This window comes from Leptonychotes weddellii, chromosome 1 (assembly GCF_054177405.1).
Source record: "Leptonychotes weddellii isolate Sample4059 chromosome 1, ASM5417740v2, whole genome shotgun sequence".
NCBI classification, from domain to species: domain Eukaryota; kingdom Metazoa; phylum Chordata; class Mammalia; order Carnivora; family Phocidae; genus Leptonychotes; species Leptonychotes weddellii.
Window position 1 is genome coordinate 6,458,581 of NC_138369.1, and position 17,647 is coordinate 6,476,227.

General features: G+C 48.8%; 2 protein-coding genes and 1 pseudogene across 3 annotated transcripts in view; all 3 read left to right on the forward strand.

The window, feature by feature from the left end:
- ILF3 (interleukin enhancer binding factor 3) overlaps window positions 1-901 on the forward strand; it is a 28,077-nt gene extending 27,176 nt beyond the window's left edge. For both annotated transcript variants that reach the window (XM_006741047.3, XM_031036429.2), the window contains exon 20: window positions 223-901. In XM_006741047.3, the coding sequence (XP_006741110.1) occupies window positions 223-359 (137 nt within the window). In that variant the 3' untranslated portion in view covers window positions 360-901. The remainder of the gene's footprint in view (window positions 1-222) is intronic.
- A 6,782-nt stretch (window positions 902-7,683) lies between these two features.
- Window positions 7,684-8,449, forward strand: LOC145716996 (large ribosomal subunit protein uL29-like; annotated as a pseudogene).
- Window positions 8,450-16,128: 7,679 nt separating this feature from the next.
- Window positions 16,129-17,217, forward strand: QTRT1 (queuine tRNA-ribosyltransferase catalytic subunit 1). Its single transcript, XM_081802901.1, has 3 exons — window positions 16,129-16,419; window positions 16,649-16,717; window positions 16,816-17,217. Exons 1-3 carry the CDS (start codon window positions 16,177-16,179, stop codon window positions 16,993-16,995), a joined length of 492 nt encoding a protein of 163 aa, XP_081659027.1. The 5' UTR covers window positions 16,129-16,176; the 3' UTR covers window positions 16,996-17,217.
- Window positions 17,218-17,647: the final 430 nt, after the last annotated feature.

The following is a 17,647-nucleotide window of genomic DNA, read 5'->3' on the forward strand; positions in this document are numbered from 1 at the left end:
TTACGAACCAGGGTCCGGTGGTTCCACCTCACAGGGTGTCGGTGATCGCCAGCCCTGATGACCCAGGAAAGGCCCTGAGCGAGAGGCCGTGCCCGTCCTGCTCCCCTGCGGCGGTCTCACGAGCGGACACAGCACGGCTCGGGTGCTGGCCGTGGTCCTGAGCTGTGATGGCAGGGCGAGCCCCGTGCTGCTCCCCTCTAACCCCACTCCTCTCTTCCCTAGGAGGCTACTCGTCACAATCAAACTACAACTCCCCGGGGTCCGGCCAGAATTACAGCGGCCCTCCCAGCTCCTACCAGTCCTCACAGGGCGGCTACGGCAGAAACGCAGATCACAGCATGAACTACCAGTATAGATAAAGCCCCCCCGAGGGGTGAAGATTTGTACCTTCTGCACTTACCCCTCGTTGTAAGATTCAGTTTTATGCATCACAGTTAACATGTCAGCTGGCCTCCAGGCCCCCTCCGCCCCAACCTGTCCACGTTGCTGTGTTGTGAGGTGCAGCTGGTCACTGCTGTGACCCGTCCTGTGACCCATATTTAGCCGTGTTTGGGACTTCCATGTCTTCAGTGGTTTGTTAGTTGCCATCACAACTTTGTCTGAGTAGAGTTTTTTGAGTTCTTGCAGTTACGTATCCCTCTGTCTATTTACAATTGGTGTTAGTGTTAACTCAGTTTGTCTTTAAATAGCTACAGAAGGGATACATCATCTGTTAATGCTTTTGTGAAGTGAGTTAAACGAGCTTTCTGTATTTTAATGCTTTAGTGTTTCAGTTTTATAAGTGAAGATTTTATTTTAAAAACCAGTGGGAAAGAGTGGGGTTTTTTTGTATGTCTGGATCATTCAGGCAGTACATCTGAATTAAGCTGAATGTAGACAAATAAAGAAAAAGAAAACTCTGTGCCCGTCGTAGGCCTGGGTGTCTGACCCACCGGCAGTGTGATGGGCAGGTTCCTCCACTGTTCCCGGCACGGGAATGCAGGGCGGGGGTGGCAGGGCAGTCCCCTGTCACAAAAGGGTCCAGCTCCAGGCCTCTAGATGCCTTAACTCCAAGGTTGGCTGGGGCCAGCAAGCCGGTTACATTGGGACCTTGTATTCCTGATGGTCTGCAGAGTGGCTTACGAGCGGCCCAGGCTGGTGTCTGGGGATTTGCTCACACAGTTCTGCATGCTTGCTTTTCTGCTCCATGGGTTCTGGTGTTGTTTTAAGTGCAGTTTCACGTCACCATGGAGTAAAATGTCCGAGGTTTGGTACGTGTAACCTGACTTGAAAAAGGCCAGTTGAATCTGGCTAAAGCATCCCAAGATCTGGGAAACCCAGCCATAGAACCTTCCATGTCGGGATGGCGTGGTTTTGTGTCTCCAGCAGCCTTCCTGGTGCAGCCCCCGCCCAGACGCTCAGTCGTGGCCCAGCCCCGTTCTAGCAGGTTTCCCTGGAGCGGTGCTTCTCAATCTCAGGCAGTTTTGCATTGCTTGGGGGACGTTGGTCACCTAGTGGGCAGAGGCCAATGATGCTACTGACTGTTCTGCTCTTAAGTGTCAGCTGTGTGAAGGTGAAGGAACCTGCCCTGAGAGCAGCGCTTTCCAGCTCTGGCCCTGCCCCGGGGGGAGGGGGCGGAGTGGGGGAGGCGCCCTGACTGCCTTTGCCTGGGCTTCAGCTCTGTCTCTGTCTCGGAAGAGCCTCTTGGGTGAGGCCTGGGGCTGTACCCTCTGCAGAGACCCTTCTCCTCTTGCCGTCTCTGTGCCATCTCTCAGGCCAGGCACCATTTGAGTTCTGAACCCCGGGAAGTCCCTTGGCCTCCTGTACTTGGTTAACTATAGCCTTTGGAAGAAAATCAAACTATTCTTGACTCAGAACTCTTCAGCTGAGGCAGAAAATCTAGTGTGCCTTCAAAGGATGAAGCTTTGCTTTGGAGAGGTGGATGAAAGGTGTTCTGCACTAGACAAAAGAAAACACTGGAAGAATTTTGTCTTCTGGAGCAGAGGAGGACCCAGGTGGTCTAATTCGGGGAGAGGGAGGGATGGTATGATGCCCACCTGAGAGGTGGTCCACAGTGCGAGCATTCAGGTGGGCCTGCCGCAAGCTGGGATCCCTCGAGTGTGTGTGCGCGCACCAGTGGAGATGAGACAGACCTGAGGGATGGGTCCCAACCCAGACTTTGATGAGATGTGACACGTCCATGACCCATCGTCTCTCCTAGACACTTCCAGGGGGCTGGGACAGAGAGCCCCTCCAGATCATTAGGACCTTGTATTGAAATGAGAAGACACAGGCTGTGGATGGAGCCTGCAGCGCTCAGAAACCCATGGGAAGGAAGGCCCTACCCCGCCTGCCAAATACCTTCAAGCTGTGGGCCTGTGTTCTTGGCACGAGTCTCTCCTTAACACCAGTTTCTCCAAAGCGCTGACCACCACCACATTGAAGTTTCTGAATGCAGGCCCTTCACAAGGGCAGGAATCTTGAAGAAGGCTGTGGAAAGAACTCCCAGGCCATCTTGAAGTGGAGGCCTCAGGGAGCTGTGACTTGGTGCCACGTTCCTCTTTTGAAAAAGGATGGCTCCCTGGGTGGCTTGTCTCGGATAGATGCCTGTCTCGGTCCCTGGGGCCGGCCTGAGCGCTCCCCAAGCCAGGGCAAGTTTTGTTGACCTGAGAGACATTGTCAAGAACAGAGCAGTATCGGAGTAGGATCTTTCCTTGTTTCTTCCAGCTTCTGGTGACTTAGGGCATTCCTTGGCTCATGACAGCATCACTCCAGGCTCCGCCTCCTTCACGGGACCTCCCTGTGAGCCTCTGTGTCTCAGGCTCCTTTCTTACAAGGACACCAGTCATTGGATTTCAACTCCACCCTAATCCAGGGTGAGCGCATCCCAAGACCCTTCACATTCACGGGTATCGGCAGTTAGGACTTGGATGTACGTTTTTGGGGGAACACTATTCAACCCACTAAAGAGTTGGGTGAAGGCTTTATCCCGTGCTGCTGGCACAGCCCTGGGAGGTGGTCGACCACCACCAGGATCATCACGTGGTCAGCATGGCGGGGACCTGTCCCAAGGCGACAGCTCATGAGCACACATCCCTTGGCACCCTAACTGCTTGGGGACCTCGGTGCTAATGGAACTGTGATGCAGCTGGTCAGCAACAGTATCACAGCCCGCAGGACCTGCCGTCCCAGCAAGCTGGGTTTAGGAAGGTGTGGCCGACACCGTGAACATGGAGAAGACCTGGGTGCTGGCACGTCATTCAGAGCTGACCAAGGCCTTTCCAGGCCTGTTGCCCTCCAAGTGCAGGAAGCCAGCCTGGAGGAGGTTCTCACTGAGATGCTTCTCCAGGTCCTCCTCGGCCAGGGACACGGTGGGCAAGAGAGATGCCTCAGCCCACATGCTGCCAGAGGAGGGTGTCCTGCCTCTTTCAGTCACCAGCAGAGATCACCAGGGGAGCATCAGCGGGAAGAGCCAGTGGCCCACATGCTTAACTCAGCAAGTTGATCAGGGTAGGGTGCTTACCTGGTGGATAGACCATGAGGGTCAGTGACCCAGGACTGGACACCACCCCAGAGGGCTCAGGATGCCTTGGAGGGAGGAAGGGAGAAAGACCTCATGACTGAGGCAAAAGCTGGCCACATGAGTGGTGGGCCGAGATGAAGTCAGAGGGGCAGAGCCTTGCAGAGAATTTCAGCTGATCCCATAGGGGAGGTGGGGGGTGGTTGAGACCTAGGGCCAAGGGGGGCCTCTGAGCAGTAATGGGACACAGATTCAGGATTTCCTCCTTCCTACATTGAGCAGAATCACTAGGGTCCTGGTTGTCCCTGTGGGCTGGGGTCCAGTCTGACCTGGAAGTCGACACCCAGTTGCTTCCACTCCGGCAGGGAAACGTGTGCTGTCCCTCTGACCACTGACCATTGTGTAGTCAGCCAGGCCTGTCCCACCCCGAAGGACTGACCTGGTTCCCCAGGCCTGGCCTTTTGCAGCTGGGCTCAGCCTCAGGATGCAGTCTGCAGGGGTGAACCCCACATGGTCTGTGCCCTTTGCAAGCCTATCCTGAGACTTCTGGACACAATTATGGGCCACACACCAGCAAGCCTTCTTGGCCTGGATGCTCATTCTAATCCATCCCAGAATAAATGGAAACTTCATGTGTTCATTGTTTCATTCACTCCACATGTATTTATTGGGTGTTGCTTATGTATCAGTCCTGTACAGGGTGCTGGGAACATGAACCTGGGTCCTGCTCTCATGGAGCTTCCAGGTACCAAGAGAGCCCTGTTCCAGCTTGTGCTGTGAGTGTCAGGGAAGGCTTTCTGTGTTTTAAGAAAGACAGGACAGTTAAATCGGAACCAGAAGGTGTGTTAGGGAGGGTGAGCACAGGTTATGCTGTGCACAGGAACAGCATGCATAAAAGTTGAGCTGTGTGTTGGGAATGGACTTCAGGCAGCTGAAGTCAGGCGGGTGAAGCATTCTGGTTGTAAGATGAGAAGTGTGGCTGGATGTTCAGTGGGGGCCAACCACTACAGGGCCTTGACAGCTGAGCAGTGGAGTTCTTTTTTTTTTTTTTTTTTTTTATTTGACAGAGACAGCGAGAGAGGGAACACAAGCGGGGTAGTGGGGGAGGGAGAAGCAGACTCCCCGCTGAGCAGGGAGCGCGACTCGGGGCTCGATCCCAGGACCCTGGGATCATGACCTGAGCTGAAAGCAGGTGCTTAACGACTGAGCCACCCAGGCGCCCCGAGCAGTGGAGTTCTAACATTTATTCTGAGGGCAGTGGGGAGCCATGGAAAGACTCTGAACTGTGGAGAACCCAGGCTCAGTTGTGCTTCAGAACAGTCTTTTTGGCTGTTGGGCAGAGAATAGGTGTGTGGGAGAGGTGAGAATGCAGTCCAGGTGATCAGCAGAGACTCCCGTCCTGGAGCATTTGAACTGAGGTTCAGGGTGATTTAGGCCGTAGAGTTCATTGGACTAGGTGAGGAAACTGCTCCCAAACCTGAGAGAGGTAACACCTACATGTCCCAGACAGGGTAGACGGGCCCAGAGAGGGGCACTGCATCGCCTCAGTCCACAAGAAGTAGAGGGCCCATAGGCACTCTGCTCTGTGGTTGGGAGACAAGCAGAAAAGTCTAAAACGCCATGGAAGTCATTTTCCTGAGGTCGCAAGTCCTGGGCCCATGCCATTTCCAACGTTTCCCAAGAAGCTGACAGCTAAGCTCAGCCTACTTGGCACTGGGCTGCGGGGGTGAGACTATCACGGAATGATAGGCTCCATTCCTGGCTGGATAAACTGGAGCAAACATTACTCTCCAGCCTCCTGGGACAACCAACCAACACGGGGCTCCAAGTACTCTGTCAAATATTTGAAACCCCCAACTCCTCTTCCAGAGGTTTTGGATTCCCAGTCCGTGCCCAGAAACCCGACTCCTGCTCTTCTGGGTCCCGAGACCTCAGTATCAGTTTTTTGTTTTTTTTTTTTAAGATTTTATTTATTTATTTGACAGAGACAGAGCGAGAGGGGGAACACAAGCAGGGGGAGTGGGAGAGGGAGAAGCAGGCTTCCCGCTGAGCAGGGAGCCCGATGTGGGGCTCGATTCCAGGACCCTGGGATCATGACCTGAGCCGAAGGCAGGCGCTTAAGGACTGAGCCACTCAGGCGCCCCTCAGTATCAGCTTCTTAAAGCCAACTACCTAGTTCCCGGGTTTGGGGGCTTCCCTGGGCGACGGTGGCGTTCCCAGGGAAGGGGAGGTTGGGAGATCTAGTGGGAACCCCCTCCAGCCACATCTTGAACCTGTGCCCGGGCCTCCACGCGAGGGGCGCAGAGGCCGGCTCAGGTCCGGCCTCTGCCAACACCTCCCTTACCAAACCACGTGCTCTCCGCCCTTAGGTCGGCCTGGTGCACACGGCCCGCCCGTCTTATGCCCAATCAACAGACCCGGTATGGAACGGAAGTATTCTACAGGCGCCGCTCCCAGCAGGCCCCGCCTCGAGGCGCCACGCCCTTGTGCCGTCAGCAAACTTCCAATTGGGCGTTGTTGCAGGCTCCGCCCTGGGCCGCGCCCCCATAGGTGTCTCCCGCCTGGTGCTCACATCCAATGGCTGGGGAAAGGACGCTTTCCCAAGGCTCCGCCCCCAGAGCCGCCGCTTCCCTGGTCTCCCGGCAACGCGAGGGGTGCTGTCCAGCGTTCTGAAGCCGCGCTCCCTGCGCCTTTCGAATAGTGGCGGCCTTCTGGCGCCCCCAGCTCTCCCTGCTGAGCAGCGCCGAAACCCCTAAAGCAGATGTCAGTGAATCTCAGCTGCACCCCACCTCCACACCCCAGTTTACCTCTTGGTAATAGAAAGAGCTTGCTTCACTTCACGATCTGCTAAGGAACCCCCACCCTCCCATCTAGCTCAGAGGGAAGCTAAAGTCCTTGTTGCAGACCAGAGGCCTTGCAGAATCTCACGCTGTGACCTTCTCACCCTCGTCTTCCGTTCCTTCCCTCACTCCCTCCAGCCACACTGATCTCCCCGCTGCACTGCAAACAATCCAGACACATTCCCACTTCAGGGCCTTTGCTCTCAATTGTCCCACTGCCTGAAATGCTCTCTCGAGAGATTCTTCTTCTTCTTTTTTAAGATTTTATTTTTAAGTAATTACACCCAACATGGGGCTCGAACTCACAACCCAGAGATCAAGAGTCACATGCTCCACCAACTGAGCCAGCCAGGTGCCCCTCTGAGATCTTATATTATGACTCCTCCCAGATCTCCTTCCGGTCTTAACTCACATCTCACCTTCTCCATGAGTCTGATCGTGACCAGCCTATTTAAAATAGTCACCTCCCAGGGGCGCCTGGCTGGTTCAGCTGTTAAAGCATATGACTTTTGATCTTGGGTTCGTGAGTTCGAGTCCTACATTGGGTGTAGAGATGACTTAATAATAGTCACTTCCCAAATCTTTCTCCCCTCCCCTGCCCTCTTTATTCCCCAGCACTCATCACCACCTGAGACATGGTATGTTTTATTTATTTTTCTTGTTTGTTCATTCAGGGCATGGATTTTTGTCTCCTTGTTCACTGCTGTGTTGCCAGCAGTGAGAACAGCCTGAAACAGAGTGAACGCTTCAAGATGTTTATTACACATATATTCATGTGCATATTTGAGCACTTAAAGTGTGCTAGACCCTGCATACCATCATAATGACCTTCTGCCCCAATTTAAAGATAAAGAAAGTGACACTCAATGAGTGGCATCACCTGACCAAAGTCACCTGGCTTCTGAGTGGTGATGCCAGAGTCCCCCCCAACACCGATTCCTCTGTTTGTAACCTTTTCACCCCTGCTCTATGCTGCAATCCCTAATACTGCCTTCTCCTTCAGGAAAAGAAGCTGTATGAAAGGGTGGCTTCACAGAGCTCAGACAGGACTAGATTTCAATTCCTGTTCCTTGATTATGAACCAGTGAATGTTTCTGCCTCAGTTCATTCATAAAATGGGAATGATAGTAGTACCCACCTCACTGTACTGTGGGAAGTGATGACACTGTAGGGCTTACCAGACAACTGGCACACCCGGGCACCTGCTCCGATACTGTTGGCTCTTAATCATCATCAAATTATTATTTGAGGGAATTAAACAAACAAACAAAAAACCAAAACACATTTAAAAAATCAGGAGGATGGCTCTTTCCCTCGGCCTCGGCGGTGGCGGATTGTGCAGACATGGCCAAGATTAAGGCTTGCAACTTCCCGGCAAGAAGGAAGAGCTGCTTAAACCGCTGGAAGACCTGATGGTGCAGCTGTCCCAGCTGCGTCGCCAAGGTGACAGGCGGCGTGGCTTCCCAGCCGCCAAGATCCGAGTTGTTGGCATCTCTATCGCCTGTGTTCTCACTGTCATCAACCAGACTCAGAAAGAGAACCTCCGAGAGTGGGACGCCTGGGTGGCTCAGTCGGTTAAGCGTCTGCCTTCGGCTCAGGTCATGATCCCAGGGTCCTGGGATCGAGCCCCGCGTCGGGCTCCCTGCTCGGCGGGAAGCCTGCTTCTCCCTCTGCCTCTGTCTCTCTCTCTCTCTCTGTCTCTCATGAATAAATAAATAAAATCTTTAAAAAAAAAAAAGAGAGAGAACCTCCGAGAATTCTACAGGAGTAAGAAGCACAAGCCCCTGGAGCTGTGGCCTAAGAAGACGCGTGCCATGTGCCACGACTGAAGAAGCATGAGGAAAACCTGAAGAAGAAGAAGAAGAAGAAGAAGAAGAAGAAGAAGAAGAAGAAGCAGCGGAAGGAGCGGCTGCACCTGCTGCGGGAGTCTGCGGTCAAAGCCCGAGGACCCTCATCTATAAAACACAAACTGGCAATAATAATAATAATAAATCAGGAGGATGACAGGACTAGTACTATGTCTTGCAAAACACATAGAGGGGCGCCTGGCTGGCTCAGTTGGTAAAGCATGCAACTCTTGATGTTGGACTAGTGAGTTTGAGCCCCACAATGGGGGTAGAGTTTAGTTAAAAAAAAAAAATATATATATATATAGGGGCGCCTGGGTGGCTCAGTTGTTAAGCGTCTGCGTTCGGCTCGGGTCATGATCCCGGGGTCCTGAGATCGAGCCCTGCATCGGGCTCCCTGCTCGGCGGGAGGCCTGCTTCTCCCTCTCCCACTCCCCCTGCTTGTGTTCCCTCTCTCGCTGTGTCTCTCTGTCAAATAAATAAATAAAATCTTTAAAAATATATATATTATATATATTTTATAACATATATATTTAAAACACTAAATTTTAAAAAGGAAATGCTCAGCAGCTCAACCATGGTGAATTCTGTTGCCAAATTACCTAAACTGAATAATGAAAGATGTTGCTAAATGGCTCCAACATCTGAAAAAATGTCCAACCTCAGTAAGAATCACAGAAATGCAAACAAAAACCCCAAAGAGATGCTGTTTCACACACACCTGATGGACAGAATTGAAGAGTTCTGAAAATGGAAGAGTTGACAAAGATTCCTTATTTATTTGTTTATATATTTAAAGTAATCTCGGGAGCCTGGGTGGCTCAGTCAGTGAAGCATCTGCCTTCGGCTCAGGTTGCGATCCTAGGGTCCTGGGATCGAGCCCCACATCGGGCTCCCTGCTCTGCAGGAGGCCTGCTTCTCTCTCTCCCACTCCCCCTGCTTGTGTTCCCTCTCTGGCTGTCTCTCTCTCTGTCAAATAAATAAATAAAATCTTAAAAAAATAATAAAATTAAAAAAAAAAAAGAATTGCACCCCGGGGCTCCTGGGTGGCACAGGTGGTTAAGTGTCTGACACAGGGAAGCTTTCTTACAGTACTACTGTAGCTGTCAATTGCTGTAATCACCTAGAAAAAAGTTGGTACTGCCTAGTAAAGTTGACTATCCATCCGGTCTAGGGTCTTGCAAGTCCATTCCTAAGATTCTTGCACAGGTGTGCAAGGAGATTCGTACACAGATGCTCACAGGAGAACTGTTTATAATAACAAAAACACTGAGAAGTTCACAAGATCATTGACTAGAGAATGAATAAGTACACTGTGGTATATTTATACCAATATCCGACTGTATGTTGATTTGCAGAAGAAAAGAATGGACCACAACTAAATAGGACACCAATAAATCTTAGACACATAATCATATGAAACAAAGTAAATCACAGGGACCACGTGTGGTATAATGATTTTTAAAAAAGATTTTATTTATTTATTTTGAAGAGAGCACAAGCAGGGTGAGCAGCAGGCAGAGAAAGAGGGAGAAGCAGGCTTCCCACTGAGCAGGGAGCCCCACTCAGGGCTCCATCCCAGGACCCCGGGGTCATGACCTGAGCTGAAGGCAGATGCTTAAGGACTGAGCCACCCAGGTGCCCCTGTATTGATTTTATTAGAAGAGATGGGATAGGCACTGAGGGACAACTGGCAGTTTCTCTCATGCCTCCTTTTTGCTATCGAATTATAATATAACTATTATCGAACTTATATTTGGGGTAAATCATAATGTTGGGAATGATGTTGAGGCAATTCCATGAGAGAATGATCTATGACTAGTGGAAAATGGCAGTTCAAAGATTCCATTTGTAAAAAGTATTAAAGTATTAAAACTTGTGGAAGATGAAAAAAAACCCCATAGTATATCTAAATGAATCAATCAAAAACAACAGCAACAGGAAGAAAATACGTACTTGCTAATACATGCTGACAAATGTCTGTGAGTATAGACAAGAATGAATAAATACTAAACATTATTTAATATTAAGGGGTGAGAACTGTTTTGACAGGGGACAGGAGTGGGAAAGATAATTCATACCATACATTTTATCCACATTTAAAAAAACATGTGGATATATATTATCTATTTTATTTAGTTATTAATTATTTTTTTTAAGATTTTATTTATTTATTTGAGACAGAGAGAATGAGAGACAGAGAGCATGAGAGGGAGGAGGGTCAGAGGGAGAAGCAGACTCCCTGCCGAGCAGGAAGCCCGATGCGGGACTCGATCCCAGGACTCCAGGATCATGACCTGAGCCGAAGGCAGTCGCTTAACCAACTGAGCTACCCAGGCGCCCTAGTTATTAATTATTTTTTAAAGTAATTTATAGGGGTGCCTGAGTGGCTCAGTCAGTTGAGCGTCTGTCTTCGGCTCAGGTCATGTTCCTGGGGTCCTAGGATTAAGCCCTGCGTGGGGCTCCTTGCTCAGCGGGAAGCCTGCTTCTCCCTCTCCCACTCCCCCTGCTTGTGTTCCCTCTCTCGCTGTGTCTCTCTCTGTCAAATAAATAAATAAAGTATTTTTTAGGATTTATTTATTTATTTATTTATTTATTTATTTATTTATTTGAGAGAGAGAGAGATAGTGACAGAGATAGCAAGAGAGAGCACAGGGGGAGGAGAAGGAGAAGCAGACTCCCGCTGAGCAGGGAGCCAGATGCAGGGCTCGATCCTAGGACCCTGGGATCATGACCTGAGACAAAGGCAGATCCTTAACTGACTGAGCCACCCAGGCCCCCCAGTAAATAAAATCTTTAAAAAAAAAAAAAGGAATTTCTACACCCAATATGTGGCTTGAACCCACAACACTGAGATGAAGAGTTGTATGCTCTTGCGGCTGAGCCAGCCAGAGGCCCCATATATTATCTATTTTTAAATCTTAAATAAGGTTATTTAATTAAAATTGAATCCTCAGTAAAGCTTATTACACTCCTCTGTTTTCAAAATTTTCGTTGTATTTGATGTATTTTTTTTGTGTGTGTACATGTTTTCATTTCTTTATATAAATTTTTACTATAGGGCACCTGGGTGGCTCAGTGGGTTAAGCCTTTGCCTTTGGCTCAGGTCTTGATCCCAATGTCCTGGGATGGAGTCCTGCATGGGCTCCCTGCTCAGCCTGCTTCTTCCTCTCCCTCTGCTGCTCCCCTTGCTTGTGCTCTCTCTGTCAAATAAATAAATAAATGAAATATAAAAAAATAAAAAATAAATTTTTACTGTGGAAAAATAGATAAAATATAAAATTTACCATTTTAACCTTTTTCCATATTTGCTTAAGAGATTCCCCCCAGTTTTACTGGGATATAATTGATGTATAACATTGTATTAGTTTTATTTACTTAGTCATTTGTTTATTTATTTATCTAAAGTAATCTCTACATCAATGTGGAGCTCGAACTCACAACCCTGAGATCAAGAGTTGCTCAAGGGGGCTCTGGGTTGATGCAGTTGGTTAAGCATTTGACTCTTGGATTTGGCTCAGGCCCTGATCTCGGTATCGTGGGATTTAGCTCCGCGTGGGCTCTGCGGTCAGCGAGGAGTCGGCTTGAGATTCTCTCTCCCTCTCGCTCTGCCCCTCCTGATCCTGCTCTGTGTCTCTCTCTCTCTAAAATAAATAAAGACATCTTAAAAAAAGAAAAAAAGAGTTGCACACTCTACCAACGGAGGCAGCCAAGCAGCCCTGTATTAGTTTTAAGTGTACAACCTAATGATTTGATATATGTATATATTTCAAATGTATTTAAGACTTGTAATCTCTAGAGCACCTGGGTGGCTCAGTCTGTTGGGCGTCTGCCTTTGGCTCAGGTCACGATCCCAGATTCCTGGGACTGAGTCCTGCATCAGGCTCCCTGCTCAGTGGGGAGCTTGCTTCTCCCTCTGTCTGCTGCCCGCCCCCCGCAATGCTCTCTCTCTCCTGTAAATAAATAAAATAAATAAAAAAAAGATTTGTAATGTGGGACTTGAACTCACACCTCTGAGATCAAGAGTTGCACGCTCTACTGAGCACGCCAGCCAGGCGCCCCTCAAATGTATTTGATATTTGAATAGGAAATACAAACACCAAAAAATATTAAAAGGGAATCATTTTCCTGCATGCTGGCATGAGGAACTTTGCTGATCCCCTCCCCAGTGAAACTGGTGGGAAGTGTTAAGATAACAACCATTGAACGTCTCTGGAAGTGGTCCTAAGGGCAAACTGTAAATGAGGAAGCAACTATTCAAGAAAATCTATGAGAAAATTCAATTAGAATAGTGAATGTTTCTGGTATTTGGTATCTTTTACCTCCCTTCCTTCTACCAGTTCAGTGGGAGGGAAACTCCACTCCAGACTGGAGCAACCAGGAGCATAAGGTTTGCTCACTCTTAGTCCCCAGTTGGGGAATTATGTTCTCAGGAGGGGCAACACCTCAGCATTTCTTGCCCTGCAATCAGCCACCTGTGTTGGGGGTGTTTGAGGCAAGTGCAGCTCTTCAAAGAGAGAACAACTGAGAATTTCTAAAATTATGGAAAGGCTCTGATCACCAGATCCAAGAATTTCAAAGAATCTCAAATAGGATAAATTAAAAGAAATCCACCCTGAGACACATCATATAAAATTGCAAAATGGAGGGGCGCCTGGGTGGCTCAGTCGTTAAGCGTCTGCCTTCGGCTCAGGTCATGATCCCAGGGTCCTGGTGGATCAAGCCCCGCATCCAGCTCCTCGCTCTGAGGGAAGCCTGCTTCTCCCTCTCCCACTCCCCCTGCTCGTGTTCCCTCTCTCGCTGTATCTATCTCTGTCAAATGAAAAAATAAAATCTTTTTTTAAAAAAAAATTGCAAAATGGCAAATAAAAAAGAATGATTTTTATAAAGATTTTATTTATTTATTTATTTATTTAAGAGAGAGAGAGAGAGAGACACGGAGCACAAGCAGAGGGAGGGGCAGAAGGAGAGGGAGAAGCAGACTCCCTGCTGAGCAGGGAGCGGGATGTGGGGCTCCACGTGGGGCTGGATCCCAGGACCCTGGGATCATGACCTGAGCCAAAGGCAGATGCTTAACCGACTGAGCCACCCAGGCATCCCATATAGAGTGTATTTTATTTTAGTTTTTTAAGATTTTATTTATTTATTTGACAGAGAGAGACACAGCGAGAGAGGGAACACAAGCAGGGGGAGTGGGAGAGGGAGAAGCAGGCTTCCTGCTGAGCAGGGAGCCCGATGCGGGGCTCGATCCCAGGACCCTGGGATCATGACCTGAGCCGAAGCAGACGCTTAATGACTGAGCCACCTAGGCGCCCCTAGAGTGTATTTAAAAACAAAACAAAACAAAACAACAAACAACAAACCTTAAATCAGTAGCTAAAAATATGTCTTCGAGGAAAACCACATAACTAGATGGATATACAAGTGAGGACGATAAAATATTCCAGAAAAAGGGGTGCCTGGGTGGCTCAGTCATTAAGTGTCTGCCTTCGGCTCAGGTCATGATTCCAGAGTCCTGGGATCGAGCCCCGAATCTGGCTCCCTGCTCAGCAGGAAGCCTCCTTCTCCCTCTTCCACTCCCCCTGCTTGTGTTCCCTCTCTCGCTGTGTCTCTCTCTGTCAAATAAATAAATAAAATCTAAAAAATAAAAATAAAAATAAAAAAATATACTCCAGAAAGAGAAAATTCCAATCTCGCACAATTTCTTCCAGCAAATAGATATTTGAACACCAAACTCAGGCAAAGACAGTATGAGAAAGGAAATCTATAGACCAATATAATTTATAACAGATGGGATGCAAAAATTTTACATAAAATATTAGTTAAAATTAATGTAAAATGCCATAGTATATAAAAAGGTACCATGACCAAGTTGAGTTTGTACAAGAATGGAAATAAATGTGTTAATAAATAAGAAAATAAATTCATGTCATTGGGCATTTTAAATTAAATGAGCCAAATAATATAGCTATTTCAGATACTGAAAAAAAACATAAAATAAATATTTATTTATGACAAAAATCTGTTAGTGAACTAGGAATTGAAAGGACCTTTCTTGGGCGCCTGGGTGGCTCAGTTGGTTTAGCGACTGCCTTCGGCTCAGGTCATGATCCTGGAGTCCCAGGATCGAGTCCCACATCGGGCTCCCTGCTCAGCAGGGGGTCTGCTTCTCTGTCTGACCCTCTTCCCTCTCGTGCTCTCTGTCTCTCATTCTCTCTGTCTCAAATAAATAAATAAAATCTTAAAAAAAAAAAAAAAGGACCTTTCTTTACTTGATACAGTGTATCTTCCAAAAACTTACAGTAGCTATCATACATAATGGTGAAATGTTGAAAGCATTTCCTTTAAAATATCTTCAGGAATATTGTATGGGGAGTAAAGAACAGAAGCCACAAGACCAGTGAGGTATCTAGTGTAATAATCCAGGCAAGAGATGCTGGTGGCTGGGCCAGAGTGAGAGCTACAGAGGGGGTGTAAACTAGTCGATTCTGTTTAGATTTTGAAAGCAGAGCAGCTAGAATTTGCTGGTAAATCAGATGTAGGGAGTAAGACAGTGAGAGTTCAAGGACCACCCATAAGTTTCTGGTCTGAGTTCCTGGAAGGATTGAGCTGCTATTATTAAGAAGGGGAAGATGGAGGGACCTAGGCAAGCTTGGGAGGGACAATCAGGAGCTCTGCTTTAGAGATCTAGAGTTTGAGTGCCTACAGACACCCCATGGAGATGTCAAGGAGACATCTGTAAAGAGGAGATGGGAGTTCAATGAGGGAGGACTACACTGGAAATTAAAATTGGGCATTGTCAACGTATAGAAGTTTTAAAAGCACAATATGAGTTACAAGCAACATGATACAGCGTGATGGGGTGGAGCATTATTAAGATTGGGGAAGTCAGGAACAACTGATAAAATACGTCAGCCATGGGAAAATCAGAAAGGAAGAGTATTGCAGAGAAAGCAATAGCAAGTACAAAGGCCCTGAGGTGGGCCTCATGGTTGGGCGTTTTCCGGACTTGGCCTCAGTGAAGACTCTCCGCCACCTGGAAAAGCTGGCATCATTAGCCCAAGGCTCCTTGAAGGTCAGAGTCTTGCTCAGATAGCACAATTTAGGCCAGTGGGCCACTGAGAGGAAGGATTCTGGGGCAATGCCGCCCTCTGCTGGCCGGGACGTATATCCGCTCCATTTTCAACGATAACAGTTGTTATATATTATATAATATTTTGTTATTATTAGTGGAACACACAGTGCTCAATAAATCCATGACCCAGCCTCTCTCATCCCTGTGTGGCATGAAGACTGGCACTAATAGGTATGTATATATTAGGTCTACACTGAATAAATGAACGAATAAATGTGGCTAGGTTCTGAGTCTGAGCCTCTTCTGCAAATCTGGGTTTCTTTCTCTCATTGTATAAATCAATGTATATTGAGCACGTACTGTGTACTAGGTGCTGTTCTAAGTTCTTGGGACAAATCAATGGGCAAGATAGACAAAAGCCTGTGCAAGGCAGCTTATTAAGATCTCTACATATCCATGCTTCTCAATCTTCACAAAATTTATTTTTATTTGTTAAAAGATTTTAAGTAATCTCTACACCCAATGTGGGGCTTGAACCTAAAACCCCGAGATCAAGAGTGGTGTGCTCTACCAACTGAGCAAGCCAGGCGCCCCTTTTACAACGTTTTTAATGCCGAGACACGATTATTCGCCCCATTTTTAGAGGAGAAAATTATCCCTTAGAGAGAGACTTTGATTGTAGAGCGGACAAGTGACGGGGGTGGGATTCAAACCCATAACAATATTTATTTTCCCCGACAACACGTAGCGGGTGGGAACGAACTGAGCGCTCCGCGGGGACGAGCATGCTGGCGTCCGTTGCCATGGTTCCCCCACGCACTTCCAAAGCGACAGCCAGCTCCCTGCCTCACGTGACTTCAGCCAATATGGCGCCGCCCAGGGTGTTGAAGTGTCCACGTGGTTCCGTTAGCTAAGATGGCGTCAGCAGTTAGCCCGACGTCCCTGGAGTCGGCCCCGCGGATCATGCGGCTGGTGGCCGAGTGTAGCCGATCCAGGGCCCGGGCAGGGGAGCTGCGGCTGCCGCACGGGCCGGTAGCCACTCCCGTGTTCATGCCAGTGGGCACGCAGGCCACTATGAAGGGCATCACGGCCGAGCAGCTGGATGCCCTGGGCTGCCGCATCTGCCTGGGCAACACCTATCATCTGGGTCTGAGGCCGGTGGGTGGGTTCTGCCTCGGTGGCGCGGCGGCGGAGAGTGGGGGGGGCGGGTACGGGCACCGCCGAGGCACAGGCATGCATTTAGGTCAGTCGAACAAAGTGTATTGAGCTCCCCCGGTGGCCCGGGCCTTGTTCTGGGCGTGAGGGAGCGGCGGGGACCGTAGCTGGCTAGCCTTGTCCTCCAACATAGCGCTCACCCCTAACCTGATCTTTTCTTGCCCAAACCCAGGGCCCCGAGCTGATCCGGAAAGCCCACGGTCTCCACGGCTTCATGAACTGGCCCCACAATCTGCTGACGGTGAGGTGGAGTCGGGGCCGGGATCCCAGGGCACTTCTCAGAGGTGGAGATTCTCCAATCCCACCCCTCTGACAGCCCTGCGGTGCGATTTCCCCCAGGACAGCGGCGGCTTCCAGATGGTGTCTCTGGTGTCCCTGTCCGAGGTGACGGAGGAGGGCGTCCGCTTCCGCTCCCCCTACGATGGTGAGGAGACCCTTCTGAGCCCGGAGAAGTCCGTGGAGATCCAGAACGCTTTAGGTGAGCGAATCCCGGGCCACCTCCTCTTGCCTTGCCTCTAGAGGGTGGAGGTGAGGCGGGCCGTCCCTTAACGTGCTGCTCGGCTTTGGGTAAGTCACTCCCCCTGCCTGAGCTTCAGCGGGGCCAACTCAAATGAGGATAGTTCACAGAAATAATGACATAATGTTTGTAAATCTCTTAACACAGTGCCTGGCATGTAGGAGCTTTTATTATTATCTCTAATGCTATTCTTTCTCGTAAATGGCAAATTAGCTGGGCAAAGATATGTCGAAATAAAGAGAGCAACAAGGCCGGGGGGGCGGGGACTGGGGAAGCTTTCAGTCCCTCCTATTTCTATCATTCCTTCATAAAAACAATGAACATACCTCTTTTTAAAAAATTTTTATTGTTATATTAATCACCATACATTACATCATTAGTTCTAGATGTAGTGTTCCATGATTCATTGTTTGTGCATAACGCCCAGTGCTCCGTGCAGAACGTGCCCTCTTTAATACCCATCACCAGGCTAACCCATCCTCCCACCCCCCTCCCCTTTAGAACCCTCAGTTTGTTTTTCAGAGTCCATTGTCACTCATGGTTCGTCTCCCCCTCCGATTTCCCCCCCTTCATTCTTCCCCTCCTGCTATCTTCTTCTTTTTTTTTCTTAACATATATTGCATTATTTGTTTCAGAAGTACAGATCTGTGATTC

Bases quoted from the DNA above. Each gene is read 5' to 3' on its own strand.
- QTRT1 (XM_081802901.1), top strand. From the start codon at position 16,177: ATGGCGTCAGCAGTTAGCCCGACGTCCCTGGAGTCGGCCCCGCGGATC. The intron at 16,420-16,648 runs GTGGGTGGGTTC...GCCCAAACCCAG, and splicing joins ATCATCTGGGTCTGAGGCCG to GGCCCCGAGCTGATCCGGAA. The intron at 16,718-16,815 runs GTGAGGTGGAGT...GATTTCCCCCAG, and splicing joins GGCCCCACAATCTGCTGACG to GACAGCGGCGGCTTCCAGAT.